The sequence below is a fragment of the Dermacentor variabilis genome, chromosome 5 (genome assembly GCF_050947875.1).
Source record: "Dermacentor variabilis isolate Ectoservices chromosome 5, ASM5094787v1, whole genome shotgun sequence".
Classification (NCBI taxonomy): domain Eukaryota; kingdom Metazoa; phylum Arthropoda; class Arachnida; order Ixodida; family Ixodidae; genus Dermacentor; species Dermacentor variabilis.
The window spans coordinates 17,712,798-17,736,654 of record NC_134572.1 but is presented as its reverse complement, the minus strand read 5'-3'; the positions used below and the strand labels follow the sequence as shown (position 1 = coordinate 17,736,654).

At 44.0% G+C, this 23,857-nt stretch overlaps 1 protein-coding gene across 1 annotated transcript; it reads right to left on the bottom strand.

Moving 5' to 3' along the window:
* Window positions 1-1,294: 1,294 nt before the first annotated feature.
* Window positions 1,295-23,857, bottom strand: LOC142582148 (acetylcholinesterase-1-like). The gene is made up of 3 exons (XM_075691545.1): window positions 22,257-23,857; window positions 16,907-17,056; window positions 1,295-2,234 (listed from the first exon to the last, which is right to left on the bottom strand). The coding sequence occupies exons 1-3, from the start codon at window positions 23,855-23,857 to the stop codon at window positions 2,045-2,047; spliced, it is 1,941 nt and encodes a 646-aa protein (XP_075547660.1). The 3' UTR covers window positions 1,295-2,044.

Below are 23,857 nucleotides of genomic sequence, written 5' to 3'. Positions count from 1 at the left end.
ACTAACCATCAGCACATAGGTGAATAAAGTCAAAGTAGGAAACAGGCAAACAAGATAGAGATGTTTACACAATTTTCCATGTAGTACAGGGGCATCATGTGGTAGTCGTTGACTACTGATTGTGCAGCACACGGCGACCGAGCTGCAGCGCACCGCTTTGTACCATAAAGACTATAGCACAGAGTATTGCTAACAATATTGTCTCGCTGCTTCGGTTATTTGAACCTTACAAGAATGTCGTCGAAATTATATCCTGTGAGACTGTACGTGATGTCTCATTCGTTACAATTAAGTCAGAAACGTTCCTGCAAATTAAACCTTGAATAGGAACACATCAGCCATTTCGTGCAAAAGGGTTACAAGATTCTATTTGAAAACTCATTCATGACGTCCGAGACTTGCTGCAAATCCCATATCCTCATGAGCACGGGACTTTGTCCATACCATAAGCATACGCAATCCGGGTGAGGAGTGTCGAAGTGTCTGGTAAGGACCATTGCGAGCATATTTCTTTTTTAAAAAATTGCAATTTATCTTCACTTACCTTGCATTATGCTGTGATTGCTTTGCCGCCCTGGTCGGTAATATTATTTTTATTTCCTGTCATGAACGTTGTTTAGCACACCATTAGAACAGAAAGCTTGTTCGCCATGTTGATATTAAATACTTGTGAATTGAAAGAAAAGGACTTCCAATCTGTTATGTATCACTTTCCTTACTTCATTAACAACGTTAAAATGACTAGAAAGTGATATAAAGTCACAACATCTATCAACACATTCTTTCCCTTCAGTATGCTGGAGTCATTCCAAGCCTGATGTCAATTTCTTCAACGTCTTGGAAGATGCTTCTAAATGTTTTCAGGATGAAAACGTGGATGTGGCGTTAATGTGATTTTCCGCGATGTCGTTTAATTATCAAAGGAATGATGGGCTGTAGAAGGAGAACCTGTTTTACAATAAAGGCACAACAGCTCGCGATAAAACTTCCTACATTATACTTATTCCTGCTCAAATTAATTATTGGAAAGGTCGTGCAGGCGGCGAAACACGGCAAAGAATTAGGATTTCCATATTTCGTTCGTAAACGTTAACTTACGGACAGTAAGCATTTCTGCATTTGTTCCATCAGATATATTTGAGCTTATTACGAGTTTGACTCGTTCCTTACCCAGAAAGAGTAAACATTTTAAAATGGTGAAGAAATAAACCTGTGAAAGCGTAATACCAGTAGCGATAACACTAAAACTAAACAAGTATAGGAAGTGAACTCTCTAACAGAAATACAAGTTGGGACAGATCCGTAGTATCTATTTTATAGCACGGAGTCCCGAGTCAAGGTTGTAATCCGAAGTCTGTACTTCCAATCAATCCTACGTTGCTTAAAACAAAACTGTGCCTGTTTCGCCTGTAAAACGTTTGTACCTCTATAGCCTCGTGCGTTATGAGTTTGATGGACGCCTGACAATGGCCTTTTTTACATGTGTAAAGCTCTTTACGAATGATAATAGTAAAGACACAATCATCACCCACACGCTAACACTCACACGTAATCGCAGTGTTTCCTGGTGCTTATTTTTTTCTTGAGATTGGCAACTGTATGCAAGCAGTTCGGTTTAAATGAACATTAGGGTGAGAAATGCGAGGCATAACAGTGCATGAGCCAGTTCTTTCAACATACACATAATAAATGCCATTATGACGAACACTTCCCGTGGCATTCATGATCATCACCACGTACGGAAGCACGTGATTGCAACGGAAGCAGTTCTGCGATTGGAATATCTCTGATTGTAGCCTCTGGAATTGGTGAACTTAGTGGCCGCGAGCTTATCCGATGTCCTCGCATTATTTTAGAGGCATGTAACTGGTCGAGCCACGATTCGTGGAGCATTTCTGCGTCAGTGAAACACGAAAGCAAGTCCATAGGAGTCGTGAGTAACGGGAATGGAACTTCCAATGCCGCTATGCCGAAACGAGCGTCTTACAGAAGTGAAACCAGCTCTTGCAGTTAGCTCTTGAGAGGTCTTCTGTATGAAGGCCGCCTAACGTAAAACATCAAGAACTAGCATCGCAAGTACAACTGCCCTATTGCAGGCACAGATGTTGTTAGGTGCCTTGGAGGCATAATTGCTTTCGACATTGTTGGTACTGGGTGGCGGCAACATTGCGAAAGGAGGTTTCCCGGACCTTGTCGTTTGTTCTTTGTGCTCTCCTGATGTGGTGAGGACACCCCTGGAATGAAAGCAAGCGAGGACAGCATTAGGAAAATAAGGCAAAAAATAAGTCAACTTGTTATATTCCGGGGATATTTTTTGTTTGTTCTGTGTTTCGGCCTTCTAGACTGTCACACTAGATTGCGTAGCAGATAGACCGTAGTGGCGTAGGAAAGGATGACGAAAGTTTCGGGCACGTGAGTGGAGCTGCCTTTTGTCGCTATTGCGAGCCTATTTTGATGTGCTGACTCAAGGGGACTTGCGAAACCGCTCGATGTCGGGACGGTATAGGCAATGATAAGCTATAACGCATGTCATCGGTAAATCGCAGTATTCCAGGCCACGTGCACAATTACTTTCATTCAGTCGTGACGTATTTGAGAACCGCACACTTGAGGACGGAAAAACAACCTATACGTGGACCTTGATAGTCATAATCTCTTTTTTTTTTTTTCAGCAACGAATGAAAATCGCTGTTTCGCCATAGTGCAAAGTGGTGACATCGGTACTCGACGCAATCTATATTCATTAAATCTACGCTTTCCCAATTCATGGCTTGCAACGGACATTAGCCGTCGCCTACACTGGTTTATCACTACTTTGCGAGTGCTTCGCGAGTACATCTGCACAATCAGTCGGCAGGCAGTCGATTGTTGACCTGAGCGTGGGGACGTTTGCGCGAGGATGCGCATCTTCGACTGTGCGAAACTTTAAATGCCTCTTTTTTGGTGAATGTCGCCAAAATACGTAAGCTTTCTTATTTTTTCAAGTGTGCTATAACTTAAATGCGAGGTTTGAAAATAAGCATAAAATAGTTTTTTCCTTGGGCATAACAATTCATAATGAATGTAAATATTTGTAGGCACTATAATTACACAAATGAAGAAAAATCCCGTGAACCTAAACTTGTCGCCATATGAGTATAAAAATTCACGCCAAACTTTGTTTCATTCAGTTTCTGCTATAATTTTGCGCGCCCAGTGGTGTGCATTATTTAATCAAGTTCTTTCTTCTGAGTTGAATTGCACATCCGTCGCTTCTCGCCGTACTTTAGTTCGGATTTTTACGCAATAAAAATAAGTATGACTTCTGTAATTTTCTCATTAACTAAGATACAGTGAAATCTAACCCAAAAAAGCCAGTTAGATGCCCTGGCACCCCGCATCATGAAGATTTGGGTTGTCACACATAGAAGAATATATTTAAAGAAACTCGGGATAAGTCGCTACACCTTATTCGCTTTTCTGAATGCAAAATTGCATGTGGGTATGGACATTGGCAAATCCCCCTCTTGGCGTCGAAACAAAAGCGTTGGGCGGTAGCTTAATGTTTACTTTAATCGCGGCGGCAGGAAAGTGGGCTAAATGAGCCAGGAGAATTCTCTGAGTAGCCTGGCTATTTAATACGCAAAGGAGTATAACTAAAATAAACCAATCTTGCGAGTGCCAAAGTATGTTCTATACAGGCTAGTTGATTGCCTTCATTCTGAAGTTTTCTGGAATCTTCCCCACTTATGTTCAGACAGGAGCTTCACCTTCGGCAGTAGAGTGCAAGATCGCTGGTTCGATTGCCGGGCGCAGTGGACATATTATCATTCGGGCGCAACGAAAAAAAATATCTCGCGTCCACGAGCCTCGGCTGAAACTTAAAGTTTGGTGCCTAATATTTATCCTGAACACAACAGTGTCGTACTTGTCATAATCACTGTGCTGCTTTTGAGAAGCTTGGAGCAGCAAGACAGCCGGATCTCAAGAGACGTTTATCGATGCCCTGTGCTTACTATTTGTCGCTTGTACTATGTCCTATTTCGTTTTTGCCTTCTCCGTCTTTCTTTCAATCCTTCATCCCATGTCCCCGTGCACTGCGGACGTTTATCCGATTAACCTCCTTGCCTTGCCTTGATTTCTCTCTCTCTCTCTCTTTCTTGATTGATGATCCCCATAAATAATTCAATGTAACACTGCACAAATTAAAATGATACACTCCTACAGGAAGATTTTCAATATTATGCTTCATACAAAACTTCTAATTCTCGATGCAATGTCACGTGGGCTGTGTCGTGTTCTTTCAATGTGCAAACTCAAGCGAGTGGCGCTCGGGAACTCGCACTTCGTAAAACAGAAGCACTTGACGCTGGCCCATTTGTCGCCATTCATTTAGTCCCAAACATTCAACCCCGAAACCACGATAGTAAAATAGAGCATGAAACCTAGTGTGCAGTAAGGCAAACCATCCGAACAAGAAAAAAAAAATCAAATGATAGTTCGGGGAGTTAAGCAGGCATAAAATGGCAAGGTGGGCGAGTTCGATAAAATTCATCGTGCTTGTGGTAACAGTGCAAGAGCAAACAAGGATGTGCTGTCTTGTCGTGTTTTTCTTCCTTTTTGTCCTTGTTTACTTTTGCGCTGTTACGAGAAGTACAATGTCACCTGATATATCCGCTTCACTACCCTATACAAGGGGAAAGGGTTGGGAGACAAAAGAAAGGACAGAGATTACTGAGTGTGTGTTCATACGGAGATGCCGATCGAAATTACAGTCCGTTACTGAGATGTGTCTACTTCAGAAACTTTAGCAAAGCGCGTGTCACTTTCTGAGCTTGCGACACATATGTTAATGATCCAAGAACCTTGTCCGAACATAAAGAACCTGTCTCGTGGTTGCCATTAGAGAATTCGAAAAGCTTGCAGAAAATATTTTAGTAAATAAAAAAGCCCCTGTAATAATGTCATATCGCCACATTGCCATACCACATGAAATATCCCCTTCCAGGTGGCAGTTCCTTTCATATCGCTATCTACTGTCTGGAACATTTTTCGAAAGCATATAGTGTTAAAAAATTTTCCTTATTCTCTGGGATATTTTTCGAAAACTTCTAGTGTTAAAAGTCGCTTTTTACATGGCTTTATTCACTGCTTCATAATTCTTGGATATTTTACATCTGCGGCTGTTGGAGACGCATTGTCACGATTGTGCTAAAGCCTTAATGCGGAAATCGCTTTGCGCGCAACCTGTCGCCAGATGTCGCTCTCGTTGCTTCCCTATGCGCGAGATATCCCCTCAGGTGCAGATGGTGGTGTTCACGGTGCTGGAGGTGCCTGTACGTGACAGTCACGTACAAAGAGCTGCAGTGGCTGCTAAAGAGGCGATATGGAAAATGAGCTGAGAGAAAGGCTTCGAGGTTGTCGAAGTAAACAGGGAAGTGAAAAGGTGTGGTGGTTTTCAATGAGACCGGATCCACTTCAATTACAGGCTTGCACGAGAAGCGGGCTGGCGACTTGATGGTCGCGCTGTCGCTTTTTAGGGGGCCCTCGGGCTCTCAGGAATCCAGAGTAGGTAGTAATCAAGAAGGTCCCGTAAGGGAACCTCAGAATAGCGTCGCCGTCAATAACAGAAAAAGGAGAAAAGCAACAAAGAGAGCTCTCCATGCAATAGGCTACATAAATATGCAGGAATGCAGAAGAAAGGAAACGTGGGCAGAGATTGAGTAGCAGTTAAATACAGAACAAATAGGGGTGTATGCTGTTACAGAAACGCACCTTAGAGACTCGGAAGAGCCGCCAGTGTTTGAGAATTGTGTTTGGGAAGGGTGCAACAGAACTAAGTCGGAAAGAAAGGGTGAGGGAGTCGGAATGCTCATCCATCAAGAAACCAAATAGAAAAGAGTAAATTCAAATTGTCAAGAGCATCTTTGGTTATCAGGAACAATGAGGGGGAAAAAACTTGGCTGGGCGTTACGTATTTGTGGACCGGAAATAATTGCACAGAAAAGAATAAAGAGTTAGTGGAATGCATAAATGCTGATAGTAAGGGTTTCGGCAATGATGCTGAAATTATCCTATTAGGTGACATGAATACCCACATACAGGATTTCGATGGCTAAACCGTCAACGGTAAGTCAATGCCAGCTTGTGAGCAACATGACCTGGTTATCATGAATACAGGGCCTAAGTGTGAAAAGCAGATGACGTTGGAAGTGGGAAACCGGCAATCCACCACTGATTACTTTCTGATGACAGAAAAAATTCACGATAAGTTGAGAGAAATGCTCATTGATGAAAAAGGGTATAGCAGCATCGGGAGTGACCATAAACTTATCATTTTGAAAATGGGATATGTAGTTGGGAAAGGGAGCAAGGTGTGCAAAATGGCAAGTCGAAATTTGAAGGCTGAACGAATAACAAATATAGTAACTAGAGTCGAGGAAGAACTTTGCGAATGGCCAAGAGTGGGAATATAGTGAGCTTCTGAGTGCAATACCGAATGAAATACGGAAAGAGAAACAACATCTTCGTTGGAAAGCAAAACAGAAACCGAAAAGCTCGTGGAACAGAGAGATACGAGAAGCGATGGCTGAACAACAACAACAATCCCGAGAGCCCAGGCAGGGGGGGGGGGGGCAGAGAAGGCGCATTGCCGCGGAATGAAGTAGCCAGTAAATGGGAAATATACTGGAAAAAACGTAAAATGGCTCAAATACGTCAAAAATACGTGAGAAAAAGAAGGCCGCACTTAGAGTATCTTGGAACCACATAAAATTATTAGGCAAGAAGTCAACAACAATACAACATATCCTGGACGAAGATGGAAACAGACTGGAAGGAGAAGCGGCAATAAATTACGTCTGAAAAGTAACAGCCGAAGCTTTCCAAGGCAATGACGAGGTTGTGTTTGAAGAAAAAAAAGAGCCTGAAAGAGACCCAGGTGGGAAAGGAGCTGGTGTTGACAAATTTCAGCTGGTAGAAAGCCGAAAAGAAAATTCCTAAGCGCATAGCCACACGGCTAGACGAGGTTCCCGTTAGGCCGATTAATGAACTAGGACCAACACGTAACGAAGCTCTGGTGAAAACAGTGGAAAAAAACTTTAAAATATAGACGAATACCAAACAGTTGGCGACAATGTAAAATGAATTTAATTTATAAAGGTAAGGGGGACAAAGATAGAATTCACTCGTATCGACCGTATACCATTACATCTGTAATATGCAGACTATAGCAATGCAGGCAATCAAATTAAAACTGGAAGCATGGGCAGAAAATAATGGCATTTTGGGAGAACTTCAGAATGGATTCAGGATAGGTAGGCGTTTGGATGATAAATTATTTGTTCTTACTCAGTGTATTGAAATATCAAGAGTAGAAAGCAGACCATTATATGTGGCCTCTTTAGAGATTACAGGAGCGTACGTCAACGTAGAGCGCGACATTTTGTGAGATATTCTGGAAGGGTAAGGCTTAGGTAACGATTGTGTACAGCTTTTGAGAGAGATTTACCTAGAAAATACCGTTTGCGTTGCATAGGAAGGAAAGGGATAAGGAGTGAGGAGAAAGTTGATAAGGACAAGGGACTGAGGCAGGGGTGCCCTTTATCCCCACTGCTGTTTATGATGTTCATTGTGAGGATGGAGAGGCCGCTAGAAAGAAGTAAAATCGTGTTTAATCTCTCGTACAAACAGGCAGGTACACTAGTAGAGCAGCAGCTTCCAGATTTATTTTATGCGGACGGCATTGTGTTGCTAGCTAACAAGCAAAGTGATTTGGAACGCTTGGATAATATCTGTGGACAGGAAGGCAAGAATTTAGGTCTGAAATTTAGTGTTAGAAAATCAGGTTTTATGGTATTCAATGAAAACATTGAACAATACAGTGGCGATACAGGGCAACGAAATACCTCGGGTAAGAGACTATAAGTACTTTGGTATATGGATAAACGAAAGCAATAGATATATGGAAATACAGGAAAATGTAATGGCAGTAAAGGGAAAGATAAATGCAGCCATAACGAAGCACAGAGCGCTATGGGGATACAAAGGGTACGAGGTACTCCGAGGTATGTGGAAAGGTGTAATGGTTCCAGGACTTACGTTTGGAAATGCGGTTGTTTGCTTGAAATCAGAGGTACGATCACGGCTCGATATGAAGCAAAGGTCAGTGGGTCGCCTCGAATTGGGCGCTCACGGAAAGACTACAAATGAAGCTGTGCAAGGTGACATGGGTTGGACTGGTTTTGAAGTGAACAGTAACATTGATTATGAAGTAAGACTGAGGAATACGGAAGAAAGCAAATGGGCTGGGAGAGTGTTGAGGTATCTGTACAGGAAAAACATTGATTCACAGTGGAGGTAAAGAACTAGGAAGCATACCAGCAAGTATTCTGCCTGTAGGGTGGGCAACACAGCAAGAAGGAACGTCAAGCGGAAATTCAGAGAGGCTGAAATAAGCTCATGGGCGGCGGCAATGAAAAAGAAACCTGCCATGAGTAACTATTTAAGAGGAAAAAAAGAAAGCAGGAAAGAAGCGATTTATGATAACTCAAAGGGAAGCTCGGTGCAGCGGTGGCGTAGAGGTAGGGCATCCGCGTCGCATGCAAGACTACCGTGATTCGAATCCCGGTGCCGCGCAATTTTCCACCAGAAAATAAAATGCGCGTGTTGATAGAATTGCATAAACAAGGCCTGGAGTGCGGCCTGATCCCGGTGACCAGAACCGGTAACGCACTCCCTCATCAGAGCAGAATTGGCCACCCTGGTGCAGCACTTGGCCACGACCTCCTATATGAATACAACAATCGAACCCCGGCCCTCAGTCCCCAGCAGCTGCGAAGCAACTGACCAAAACGGCGGTCAGACCTGTGACGCAGCAGAGGGTGCTATGAATCCCTGGATCTGGACAGGCCGCCATTGGAATCTGAACCTGGCAACGTTAAACGCTAGAACGTTATCTAGTGAGGCGAGTCTAGCAGTGCTATTGGAGAAATTAGAGGGCAGTAAATGGGATATAATAGGGCTCAGTGAAGTTAAAAGGACAAAAGAAGCATATACACTGCTAAAAAGCGGGCACGTCCTGTGCTACCGCGGCTTAGCGGAGAGACCAGAACTAGGAGTCGAAATCCTGATTAATAAGAATATAGCTGGTAACATGCAGGAATTGTACAGCATTAACGAGAGGGTGGCAGGTCTTCTTGTGAAACTTAATAAGAGGTAAAAAATGAAGTTCGTACAGGTCTACGCCCCTAAATCCAGTCATGATGACCAGGAAGTCGAAAGCCTCTGTGAAGACGTAGAATCGGCGATTGGTTAAGTCAAAACAAAATACACTATACTGATGGGCGACTTCAATGCCAAGGTAGGCAAGAAGCAGGCTGGAGACAAGTCAGTGGGGGAATATGGCATAAGCACTAGGAATAGCAGGGTAGACCTATTAGTAGACTTTGCGGAACAGAATAATACGCGGATAATGAATACCTTCTTCCGCAAGCGGGATAGCCGAAAGCGGATGTGGAGGAGCCCGAATGGCGAGACTAGAAATGAAATAGACCTTATACTCTGCGCTTACCTTGGCATCATACAAAATATGGTCGTGCTCGGCAAGGTGCGCTGCAGTTACCATGGGATGGTAAGAACTCGAATTAGCCTAGACGTGAGGAGCGAACGGAAGAAACTGGTACATAAGAAGCCGATAAATGAGTTTGCGGTAAGAGGGAAAAAAGAGCAATTCCGGATCAAGCTACAGAACAGGTATTCGGCTTTAACTCAGGAAGAGGACTGTAGTGTTCAAGCAATGAACGACAATCTTGGGGACATCATTAAGGAGTGTGCAATAGAAGTCGGTCGTAACTCCGTTAGACAGGATACCAGTAAGCTATCACAGGAGACGAAAGACCTGATCAAGAACCGCCAATGTATGAAAGCCTCTAACCCTACCCCTAGAATAGAACTGGCAGAATTTCGAAGTTAATCAACACGCGTAAGACAGCTGACATAAGAAAGTATAATATGGACAGAGTTGAACGTGATCTGAGGAACGGAGGAAGCCTAAAAGCAGTGAAAAAGTAACTAGGAATTGGCAAGAATCAGATGTATGCATTAAGAGAGAAAGCCAGCAATATCATTACTAATATGGATGAGATCGTCCAAGTGGCTGAGGAGTTCTATAGCGATATATACAGTAGCAGTGGCACCCATGACGATAATAGAACAGGGAATAGTGGAGAGGAATTCGAAATCCCGAAGGTAACGCCGGAAGAAGTAAAGAAAGCCTTAGGAAATATGCAAAGGGGGAAGGCAACTGGGGAGGATCAGGTAACAGCAGATTTGTTGAAGGATGGCGGGCCGATTGTTCTAGAGAAACTGGCCACCCTGTATACGCAATGCCTCATGACCTCGAGCGTACCGGAATCTTGGAAGAACGCTAAGATAATCCTAATCCATAAGAAAGGGAGCTCTAATGATTTGAAAAATTATAGACCGGTCAGCTTACTGTCCGTTGCCTACAAACTATTTACTAAAGTAATCGCAAATAGAATCAGGAACACCTTACACTTCTGTCAACTAAAGGACCAGGCAGAATTTTATAAAGGCTGCTGAACAATAGACGATATTCACACTATCGATCAGGTGATAGAGAAATGTGGGGAATATAACCAACCCTTATATATCATCATCATCATTATCAGCCTGGTTACGCCCACTGCAGGGCAAAGGCTTCTCCCATACTTCTCCAACTACCCCGGTCATGTACTAATTGTGTCCATGTTGTCCCTGCAAACTTCTTAATCTCATCCGCCCACCTAACTTTCTGCCGCCCTCTGCTACGCTTCCCTTACCTTGGAATCCATTCCGTAACTCTTAATGACCATCGGTTATCTTGCCTCCTCATTACGTGTCCTGCCCATGCCCATTTCTTTTTCTTGATTTCGACTAAAATATCATTAACTCGCGTTTGTTCCCTCACCCAATCAGCTCTTTTCTTATCCCTTAACGTTACACCTATCATTCTTCTTTCCATAGGTCGTTGCGTCGTCCTCAATTTAAGTAGAACCCTTTTCGTAAGCCTCCAGTTTCTGCCCCGTACGTGAGTACTGGTGAGACACCGTTATTACACACTTTGCTCTTGAGGGATAATGGTAACCTGCTGTTCATGATCTGAGAATGCCTGCCAAACGTACCCCAGCCCATTCTTATTCTTTCATTGACTATAGCTTTCATTGACTACGAGAAAGCGTTTGATTCAGTCGAATCCTCAGCAGTCATGGAGGCATTACGAAATCAGGGTGTAGACGAGCCGTATGTAAACATACTGAAAGATATCTATAGCGGCTGCACTGCCACCGTAGTCCTCCATAAAGAAAGCAACAAAATCCCAATAGATAAAGGCGTCAGGCAGGGAGATACAATCTCTCCAATGCTATTCACAGCGTGTTTACAGCAGGTATTCAGAGACCTGCATTGGGAAGAATTGGGGATTAGAGTTAATAGAATATACCTTAGTAACTTGCGATTCGTTGATGATATTGCCTTGCTTAGTAACTCAGGGGACCAATTGCAATGCATGCTCACTGACATGGAGAGGCAAAGCAGAAGAGTGGGTCTAAAAATTAATCTGCAGAAAACTAACGTTTAACAGTCTCGGAAGAGAGCAGCAATTTACAATGGGTAGCGAGGCACTGGAAGTGGTAAGAGAATACATCTACTTAGGGTAGGTAGTGACCGCGGATCCTGAGACGGAAATAATCAGAAGAATAAGAATGGTCTGGGGTACGTTTGGCAGGCATTCTCAGATCATGAACAGCAGGTTACCATTATCCCTCAAGAGAAAAGTGTGTAATAACTGTGTCTCACCAGTACTCACGTACGGGGCAGAAACCTGGAGGCTTACGAAAAGGGTTCTACTTAAATTAAGGACGACGCAACGAGCTATGGAAAGAAGAATGATAGGTGTGACGTTAAGGGATAAGAAAAAAGCAGATTGGGTGAGGGAACAAACGCGAGTTAATGACATCTTTATTGAAATCAAGAAAAATAAATGGGCATGGCCAGGACTTGGAATGAGTAGGGAAGATAACCGATGGTCATTAAGGGTTACGGACTGGATTCCAAGAGAAGGGAAGCGTAGAAGGGGGCGGCAGATAGTTAGGTGGGCGGATGAGATTAAGAAGTTTGCAGGGACGACATGGGCACAATTAATACATGACCGGGGTAGTTGGAGAAGTATGGAAGAGGCCTCTGCCCTGCAGTGGGCGTAACCAGGCTGATGATGATGATGAAATGGAAGCTCGTTAATTTTCGAAGCGAGATCAGAATGCCTTAGAACACGCACCTATAATGCGCGATATAAGAACGAAGAAGCCTGTGCTTGCTGCGGTAAAGCTAGGGAAACGATGGAGCATGGTTTATTAGAATGTGAAAACATCTGCCCAGCGGTCGATTTAGGAACCATTGGGCTCCTTGAAGCCCTTGGATTCAGTGAGAGCAAGGGCAAAGTAAAAATGTCCGCAATAGAGATTAGTAAGAGACGATTGGAAGATTGGTGGAAGGAAAGTAGGGAAAAGACAAAAAACGGAGACGTACAAAAGGAAAGTTCGCAATAGAGAGTCAGAAAATTTGGTTGTGGGAGTTCATAGTGTTTTTTTTTTTCTTAACTTAGGTAGGACATTAGGCTGTGTAATAGCAAGAGCTTGGTGACGCAACCAACCACCCGATTTCAAAGGGGACGCTCATAACGTCCGTCCATCCGTCCATCCATATGCTCAGCTATCTGGTTTTGCAAAAGTACAAATTTTTGCTCACATTTGTCACAAGAATAACTACTAGGGCTATTCATGCTTTTTATGACGTATACCCTGACCCACATCGCTACGCAACATGAGCGACTGGCATAAAATTTACCGCTTAGGAATAACACTGTAGTTTTCCGGACGTAACGCCCGTGGCCTTGAGGCAAATGTAGCTGCGAAGAGCCAAATTGCTCTCACCGTAAAATGTGCTAAAGAAAAGCTGGTTTGCCACACGCCCTTTATAATATTTTATTTTAGAATGTGATCGAAAACTGCTCAACTGAATCATAAACGGTCATGTTGGTATTAATGGGCTCACTAAGTAGAATACAATGCGAAAAAGCTGACGGACTTTTCACTATACTTGTCTAAACTAACATTGGCCACAACTGTAACGGAAGTTTTTGTTCTTTATAAAAATTGCACGTGCTGCTTGAAAGACTGCAACGGTGTCGGTTTCATTCGATGTTATGCAGATATTTACCGGCTGCCTAACTTATCCACGAGAAACATACCATGACTCAGCCTTTCCTTGTTCAAATTTTTCCTGCTGTGCCCCACTTTGTAATAATGCGTTCCAAGCAAGTTATTCGATGAAAATTGCGTAATTGAAGCTTTGTAACTGTAACCAGTCGGGCTACATGTCATAAAACGATCGAATTGGCTAGTTTCTGCTTGCTTGCTTTTCAATGCGCAGTCAGGGCCCGGGGTAATCGACGCCCATACATCGGGAAACCGTTGACGCCAATAATTAAAAAAAATTTTTAGTTTTAGGTCTAAAAATCACAATGTGATTATGAGGCACGCTGTAGTGAGGGACTCCGGAATAATTTTGACACTCAGAGTTCTTTAACATTAACCCAATGCATACTACACGAGCGTTTTTGCATTTCACTCCCATTGAAATGCGGCCGTCGCGGCTGGGATTCGATGCCGCGGCCTCAGGCGTATTAGTGCAACACGATAGCGACTACGCCACCACAGTCGGTACCGCCAGCATATCTTGTATGGCATATGCTAAATAGTAGTTCAGCGGAATATTTCGCAGGATTAGCGCCTATAAAAGTTGTGCTATGCAGAAATCAAGGCAGCAGTTCATTTAGTGCCTCAGTACGTTCACACATCGTTGTCATGCGGACTAGATTTGCATTTACAGAGACTATGCCGTTGCACAAGCGTACGGCGTCATTTTCTCCCTGCAGCCGCCGGCATTACCCAACCTGTTTCGACTTCTGCTTCTGCCTCATGGATCTGCAGAACGAGCAACGTCATCTTATCTCGTAATCAACCCCTGTGTACGCAATTTCCCAACTGCGCACCTCAGGCCCCAGACGTGACGACATAGAGCGGCAGCGTTACGAGAAATACATGTAGGATATATGCTGAGCACCTTCCTCGTTTTCTTCCCTTAATGTACTCGCGTCTTCTGCTAGAAGCTCATATATATTCGGTAATATAGCGTCGCATATCAGCTCGACTGCCGAAGCTGTTAGTGGCGAGTGGCAGCTCACTTCCTTTTGGCACGACTAGTCGGAGGCAGAAGTACTCACAGAGGAAATCCCCTCCTGTCATCGCGCCAAGATGTGAATGCTCATAAATTGCGTTGTCGAAGAGCGACGTTTCGTGGTTAGTCTCAGAAATTTACGCATGCACATGTAAACACGTGGCGCAATATATTGCAAGCAACAGATTACTCAACTGGCTCAGTGCAAAAACTCTCTTCACGACATCATTGCGGCTTCAGCATTGTGCTGTTTCACACAAAGAAGGCCCTGGAATCGTTTCCGTGTCACGGTCGTAAATACTGACGGCCGGGACCATCACATACGCCCGCATACAAGTTTTTCACGGCTCCTGAATTATTTCGAAGTGGTAGAAAACAGACCACTTGCCTCAATTATCGTAATTTTGATAGTGAATGAAGAGCCTTCAAAATCTGTTGTAAAGAACTTTGAAAACATGTGATGGCGGCTGTCGTGTTTTTTCTTTGTTTTGTTTCGTTTAGGAGTGTTTTAGGTTGTCACACTAGCAAGGAACCTCAAGTGAACTTTTGACTGCAGCTGCCATATTCTTCTTTTTCGGGGTTTGTAGGGGAAGGGGGGGGGGCTGTTTTGTTAAGTATTTTTTAGGTTTTTACTTAAACACACTAGTCGTGAGTGTGGATGGTGAATTATTCAAGCTGCTGTATCTGCGGCATTGATGATATGTGCATACGTAATACTTTTGTAGCTTTCATTTAATTGAAAAGAGACGAATTACCTCAATCAAGTACAAAACGCGTCGTTCTGTGGAAGTTCCCGTCGTTATAATTAAACTCAGTGACGTAAGTACTCGCATATATTGCACTCTAAACACTATAACAATGGTTAAGGAGCACATTCCCATTTATCATGGTTTGCCTGCGCTGTTCTGTTCTGTTAACTGCCATAAATTAGTTGCTCTGCAGATGTTGAAGTAGAAAGGCACCTCCGGTAATTCATCTCGCTATGTTCTACAGCAAGAAGAAGAAGGAGAAGAAGAAAATATATAGTGTATATAGTGTTCGCTAGTACAACATACACAATACATAGAATTTTAAGGAGGATAACTGTATACCAGATTCAAAAGCGGAAGCACTAGCTCCGAAAATGCCAACTATCATAACTGACGACGCACGATGTGACAAATCAGACTGTTCGCGGCAAGTTCAATATTCCAGTGCGTGTGGTATTTCATTCGTAAAGTCCTGTTCCGGGCAGGATATAAGGCTTTTCATCGGATTTAACAGCAGCAACTTGGATTAACTAAATACGAACGAAATGTAGGCCATAAGAAAAATGCACTGCCATTCTACTCTCCGAAGGTGGATCACCAGCGAAGATGTTAAGCGCACGACACAAAGGTGACCCAGAATATTGAAGAAAGGTACGAACATATTTATTCATATAATCTGTAGTAGTCGTGTCTATATAAGCACGCTCACATTCGCGTGTCACCTCTGTTAATAAATGTGTCTGTCTTGTAAGACAATGAGTGGCTCATACCCCCTTAAGCAATGGTTTTTACCCCCGTAAACGGGGCCTCCTCATTACGACCACAGAAGAGAAGCAAAATTCCGACACCACAGGCATATGACGTTGCATGCTGTTGGGCAGTATATGAGCAATTTATGGAGGTTTGTATACCTGTATGTGTCCGTTTGGAGCCTGCGTAATCTCGTGGTACGGGAGCATATCCACACTCTTCCACATCACATGGAAATACACGGCTCACACCGAAGAGGAAGAAAATAATCCGAGAATGAGGTGGGAGGCATTGCTATCCAGCTCTGCCCTCGGGTACCAGCTCAGGCTGGTCGCGGTGCCTTGGAATAGGGGTAAGACCACTCGGCGTTGCACCCGTTTTAAGGGTAACGAAGTCCTCTCTGCAAATAAAGTTTCCTCCGTCTACAACGCTGGAATAATGAGCAGCAACGGAGCCAGTTGAGCAAGCCCACGACGCCCGAGCCATTGCTAATGACCATTTTTTGCGCAATGCAGTGACACTAGCGCATTTGCGTGGTTGGCGGCGAGAATGTTTTTAACAGTCCTTTTGAAAAAGTTGTAGGAAACGTTTCCTTTTAAAACAGCTGTTCTTACTCTTGTGCCTGGGACTTCTTTGGGTCCTACGTTAGACAAGAGTAGTTCAAGGGCGCGTTAAAGGTCCCGGAGCCAACGGAGTTATGTACCATTGAGCTTGGACCATTTCTGCACTAACACCAGGATCGGCCCATACCATGATTTGTTTTTGTCAACATCTCGGACACATTTTCTTGCAGATCCTAGCCATAAACAACTTCGCTATAAAAGCTACCGTTATCTCTGTTCTTCGCAGCTTAGTTTGAAACGTCTATTTAAGCCAATTAAAACTTCTTCCTTTTGCGATCAGATATTCACAGAATGTTTTCCCGCTCTCACTTCAATTTCATAGAGCACTACGCGTTTTTCACTGCCAAAGGTTCTGCGTATGCCGCGTATGAAGTACATAAATGAGGCAATCCACAATGAGATGTATGTTCAAGGAAATAAAACTGCGGCGTGCGTAGTGCGTCTGAACAGTGTCTGCATGTGGTGGTGTGCCTTGTTCAGCACCTAGATGTGCTCGATCATAACACTCACCGTTTTAGCAGGAATGGCTTCCACAGGTCGCAGAATGCCTGCCGCTTCTCCGTGCCGATGGTGTAGTTGTGTGGCTGAAGTTGGACGTACTGCTCAGTGTCCTTATTGTACAACGGCCACTCCGCGCGGGACTCCGGTATCGTTGGTTTTCTGCAGAACAAGGTTCACATTTATGCCTTGACTCTGACATAACAGTCTCTGAATGTCACTTCAGTGTTTCAGGGAAAACACGGGGAATGCGGGAGATGGAAATTCAAGACGGTGAGCAGCCGTGAGGGCCTTGAAGAACACAAGTGCACTTGTCGAAACGTTGGCTCCTGCTTTCATCTTGTTCACGTTTTGCTCATCGACTTCATTGTTTTGTAATATATGCGGCATTTTAGTTACATTGCATTTGTTTTTGCGTATTTCGATCTTTTACACACTCAGGTCTCCGTTTATATGTTAATTGCAGAAAATATTGAAAAAGAAAAACGCATGAAATAAATTCAGCAGGGTCACTCAACTTTCCTATCGTTCCATTAAAAACAGCGACGACAGGAAGCAACGCCTTTTTAACTCAATCACCTTGACTAACTCGCTTAATTTTAGTGAATCAAGACACATGACTAAGCAATAAAAGAAGAAAAAGGAATCAAGAAAACTGAAGCAATAACAACGCGGATACATAGATTCAGAGTTGTAAGTCTGTATGTGCTCAATCTGATACGCTTTTTTTTCTGTGCCACGTCTCCTCGCGCTGTTTAATCCCCGATTGTTACACATTAGCCAAAACCAAGATGAAGAAGCAAGATTAGCTATGAATGTACTGCAGAAGCACACAAGCCGGTGCATTGAGGCTAAAGGATGAACAATTTAGAAAAGAAGCTTTTGGTTTATGGCAGTGGGTTTATTTTTATGCTTTACCTCTCACTTTGTAGGTACAATGTTGGCGAGTATATAAGCGTCGTCGAAACGGGGCTCTACATCGTTAGCTAGACAGGCTGTTTGTGTGCCGTCGAGGAAAGACTTGCGGCATTGAGGGAAAACACTCGGGCCATGTACCCCAGAACATCACATCGAATTCTGGGGAAACCTAGTAGTGTTTTTAGTTGTCAATCTCGTCACACATTTCTTTCCTTATCGGTTGCCTGGCATAACGAAAGGTATGAACGAACGGTACACAATATTTCGCAACACACAGAGAAAAATTTTTTTAGTATGTAAGGGCAAAATAAGAGCAAGACAGGGTCTCCATGTCCTTAGAGCAAGACGAAAAGAAAACAGCTAATGTGCAGTTGGCATAAGGCTCACGAAATTACACAGTACACGTCATCAGATATTTGTGAGACAGGATATTAAGTATGAATTGTTCAGGCATTGTAAATTATAAGTAAGACAAGCTTGGTTGTAGTTATATTTAGGTAAAGTTTGTTTATATAAAGCTATAACTCATTTATGTCTCATTTTTAACCCACTGTCTATGACTCATTTCTCCAGATATGCACTGTATTTCGTTATTTTTGACGCTACGACTAGGGACAAAAGAAAAAAACAAGGGAAGAAAGGCTGATTTCGTGTGCTTACGGTAAATTCCAGTGGTGGCGTCTATTATGTACAGTTGTAGCAAAATTATGCGAGTGCACATTTTAATCCCCAGGAACTTCACTCGTTATTTCATTCACGTGCGAGCAAAACGATTGTGACTTCCCTGCAGAAATCAGCTGACGAAGAAATGCAGAAATCAGTTTTATGAAGACGTTTAATTAGCGATGTTACAAGTGCAAACTCGGTATAAGCAGTAATTTGTGACTTGAATGCATAAGTGGGCAAAAAGCAGGCGGGTCAACAGGCGATTGGCAACCACGGCGTCGATTCTAGAACCGCTAGAGGAGAGATGCTGGTAGAATTCGCAAAACGCAATAAGCTCAGAATAATGAACACCTTTTTCAGGAAACGTAGCAACAGAAAGTGGTCCTGGAAAAGCTCTAATGGTGAAACAAGAAATGAAATTGATTTCATACTTTCTGCCGATGTCAGCATAATGCAGAATGTAGAAGTGATAGGTAGGGTAAAGTGCAGCGATCATAGGTTAGTGAGGGCTAGGATTCACCTCAATTTCAACAGAGAAAGAGTAAAATTTACCAAGAAAAAACAGGTCAACTTAGAGGCAGTAAGGGTAAAACCAGACAAATTTAGGCTGGTACTTGCAAACAAATATGCAGCCTTAGAACAGAGAGATGATGATGATGACATAGACATAAAGAATAAAACCGCAACGAGGCTGCCTTCAGAGCCAGCAATGGAAGTGGGAGGCAAGGCACCAAGGCAACCAGTGGGCAAGCTCTCCTAAGTAAAAAAAGAGCCTAATAAAGAAACGACAAAGAATGAAAGTGTCCTACTCAAGGCAAAAGATAGAATTCGCGGAACTATCAAAACTCATCTACAAAGCGAAAATAAGTGATATTCGAAATTATAACATGGGAAAGACTGAAGAAGTCGTAAAAAATGGACGCACCCTGAAATCAGTCAGAAGGAAACTTGACATAGGACAAACAAAAATGTATGCAATGAAAGATAAGCAGGGTAATATCATCAGCAATCTCGAAGGTATAATAAAAGCAGCGGAAGAATTCTATACTGACATGTACAGTACCCAGAGGACTGAGGAGTACGCTATTCAAAACAATAATGAACAGTATACAGAAACTCCTCCTATACCTAGAGATGAGATCATAAGGGCCTTGCAAGGCATGGAACGGGAAAAAGCGGCAGGAGAGGATGGAATAACAGTCGACTTAATCAAACATGGAGGCTCTCAATACGAAGTGTCTATCGACTGCAAGGGTCCCAGAAAACTGGAAGAATGCAAGCATTATACTAATCCACAAAAAGGCAGACGTTGAAGAACGGAAAAATTAGAGGCCCATTAGTTTACTCCCAGTATTATATAAAATATTTACAAAAATAATCTCCAATAGAATAAGCGCAACACTGGACTTTTCTCAACCAAGGGAACGAGCCAGCTTCAGGAAGGGATACTCTACAATGGATCACATCCATGTCATTAATCAGGTTATCGAGAAATCCGCAGAGTACAATAAGCCTCTTTATATGGCTTTGACAGATTACAAAACGACATTTGATTCAGTAGAGATACCAGCAGTCATAGAGGCAATGCGTAATCAAGGAGTACACACAGTTTACGTAAATACCCTTGAAGATATCTGCAGAGATTCCACAGCCACCTTAATTCTACACAAGAAAAGTAGGAAGATACCTATGAAGAAAGGGGTCAGACAAGGAGACACAATCTCTCCAATGCTATTCACTGTGTGCTTGGAAGAAGTGTTCAAGCTATTAAACCGGGAAGGTTTAGGAGTAAGGATCAACGACGAATATCTCAGCAACCTTTGATTTTTCGATGAGATTGCTCTACTCAGCAACACTGCGGTCGAGTTACAACAAATGATTGAGGACCTGGGGTTGGGGTTGAAGAGTGGGGTTGAAGACTAACATGCAGAAGACAAAGATAATGATAAATAACCAGGCCAGGGAACAAAAGTTCAAGATCGCAAGTCAGCCTCTAGAGTCTGCAAAGGAGTACGTCTACCTATGTCAACTAATCACAGGGAACCCTCACCAAGAGAATTCACAAAACAACAAAAATGGGTTGGATCGCATACGGCAGACATCGTGAGCTCCGGACTGGGAGCTTAACGTTGTCACTGGAAAGCATACAATCAGTGCATTTTACCGGAGCTGACATATGCGGCAGAGACTTGGAGACTGACAAATAAGCTTGAGAACAACTTAAGGTCTGCGCAAAGAGCGATGGAACGAAGAATGCTAGGCATAACTTTAAGAGACAGAAAGAGAGCGGTTTGGATCAGAGAACAAACGGGTATAGACAATATCCTACTACACATTAAGAGAAAAAATGTCGCCTGGCAGGTCATGTAATGCGCAGATTAGATAACCGTTGGACCATTAGGGTCATAGAATGGATACCACGAGAAGGGAAGCGCAGTAGAGGACGGCAGAAGAGTATGTAGTGCGATGAAATTGGGAAATACGCAGGTGTTGGAATCAGTTGACGCAGGGCATGGGTAATTGGAGATCACAGGAAGAGGCCTTCGTCCTGCAGTGGAAATAAAAGATGATGATGATGATGATGATGATGATGATGATGATGATGATGATGATGATGATGATGATGATGCAGAAATCAGCCAGAAGTAAAGTACAGATCAAACTCAAAACAATACTTCTAATTCATCTTGAAGGGTCATCCAGGAAACAGGGTATTTCATAAATAAGTCTTTCTTGGGTCGGGCCCGGAACTCGGTCCGTCCCGTACTAGGCCCGCGTCTCCGTCAGTTTACTTTTGAAATCTACCCACTATAGGTAGGGAAAACTTTATTTCGTCAGCGTTAGGTGGGGTGATAAGCATGGTTCCTTCAGGCGGGCCAGATGGCCGTCAATCGATGTTTGATGGCGACCACTTCAGCTCCTTCTATGGCCTAAAGTTGAGTGTCCAGTCTAGAACTGCGCAGCACCGTCTCCCATGCTTCAGGTGAGAGAGAGGCCATCAGGTTGGCCGGAGGCTTGTCCTCCTCGCAGTCCCATATTTTGTGATTCTCAAAACTCAAAACTATCTGCAGAAAGTCTCCTGTGCCGCGGATGACATTTTTGAAATGACCGAAAATTGAACCGCGCTTCGCTAACGCTCAATGGCTAACGGGCCTAACTTGGCCGGGCCAGGCCGCGTCGGGGCGGGTCAAGCCAAGTCGGGCCTAGTAGGGGCCCAAATATTTCGCGCCCGGGCCTGGTGCGGGTCAGGTTTGAAACCACAGAGTCGGGCTCGGACGGGCTACCGCATAGCACTTTCAGGCTCCGGCAGTGCTCGAGCCTGAAAGAACGGCCCGTGCAGTGCTCTAACTCCAACTCCCTCAGTAAGGCATTGTCTTTCATCGAATTCATCTGGATGTTCAATCGCATTCTAACTTTGTTTTAACAAAGTTCTGCTGATGAACGCTGATTTGATTTCCTTGAAATGCTGTGATTTAACCTTTTTTTATTAGATTGTCTTTAAATCTGCAATTTCTCAAAGCTTACAAGCTGTATTTCTTTAAACACCTATTCAAAGTACAAGACAGAGATAAAATCAAAGGTAGTGTGCTTTCAAAGCGCAAACAAGGAAATCTAATCAATGAATTCAAAGCCAAGCTATGCAGTCGCCACAGCGGTCGCTTACGAAACAGGGGTTCCATTCTACAACATTCTAGCATAGGAGGGTTAGTGAGGGGACGACAGTAGGTGACAAGCGCCAATGCATTAGTGCTTAATTCCAATGTAACAACACACTTACCCATTTTTCACGTAAGAAGATATTGTCGAGATAAGTCCTTTCATGAACACCTCTTCGTCTTCCGTGTAGTGCGTTACGTTCAGCTCTTCTGTTAGTGTGTGCCAGAGTGATGGTCGATGCTTCTTCTCTTGGGTGAGGAAAGCCAACGCTCCCGTGGTGAAAAACAAGTCTTCACCATGAAACGTACCAACCCAATCTGGCCAAGGGTTAAACGAGGACCTGTACGTGTACTGGTACCTATACGTCTTGATGCCTTGCTTCGATGCCTTTTCAGCAAAGAATACCACGGGACAGTAAAATCCACCATCACCGATGATGTCACCGAAAATCGATAGGACTTCATCCAGCGTGTGATGCGTGTCGTAATCACCGTAGTAGTAATTGACAATCGCCTTCGATGCAGAGACTGGTATGTTAAAGAGCGTACTCAGGTGTAACGTTATGACGAGTCTGTAGTCCTCTGTGGACGAAAGTGGGACGCCAGTACTATTTACAAGTTTGGCGATGTTGTAAGCAAAGACCATGCCTTCGTTGGTGACCGTCCCCAAGAAAAGTTCCTCAGTAGCTATTTGATCAGCTGCATTTGCGAGCAGAGGGTCAACTGGAAGGTAGTCATCACCATTCACAGGTGGGAATATCTGGTCTTGAGGTTTTTGCTTTGCGAGCCTCTCGTAGATGGCATAGCCATCGGCTTTCTTCAGACAAGCTACGGACTCCTTGAGTTGGTCTTCGACGCTTCTTTTTTCGTCGTAGCAGCCCGCGCCCGCCGCCACTGCTATGAATTTGGCCGAGCCTTTGTATGGTTCTCCAACGATCATAGACATGGTTGACCCGCTTTGCAGAAGCATCCTTTTGAAAAGGCCTTTGCCCTTGGGTGAAATTGAGTGCAGAGCTGCGGAGATGGCGCCAGCACTTTGGCCCGCTAACGTCACTTCATTCGGGTTACCTCCGAAAGCACCTATGTTCTTCTGCACCCATTGGAGCGCCAAGTACTGATCCCAGAGACCCCAGTTTCCGGGAAACTCTTTCGTACCCGCCGTTAGGAAGCCAAAAATGCTCACCCTGTAATTGAAACCGACGGCAATCACGTCGGAATGAGCAACGAAGTTGGACAGATCGTGCATGAAGAGCGACGAGTCACCCCACTGAAAGCCACCTCCATGAACAAAAACAAGGACAGGAGTATTGGAATCGCACTTGCCGTCCGAACTGCACGACTTAGCGGGCCTCCAGACGTTCATGTAGAGGCAGTCCTCCGAAGCGTGCGAGCGTTCGATTTTCGTGTCGAGTAAGAAAGGAAAATCGATCTGCATGCATGGACTCGGGCTTCTGGTGGCGTTGTACGTTCCCTGCCACGGATTTGGGGGCCGGGGCTTTTCGAAGCGAAGGTCTCCCACCGGAGGCTGCGCGTAAGGTATTCCGAGAAACGTGTGCACTGTAGCATCGCTGATAATTTCACGCCGGCCGGCGACGAGTCCGTCGCTTATGCGGACGACAGGAGAGTTGGCCTCGTAGGAAACCTCATTCGCGTACGTCCAACAACCGCACACGGCAAGCAATGAAACGAACGGCGCCAGCAGCGCTGAACACGGCGGCTTCAT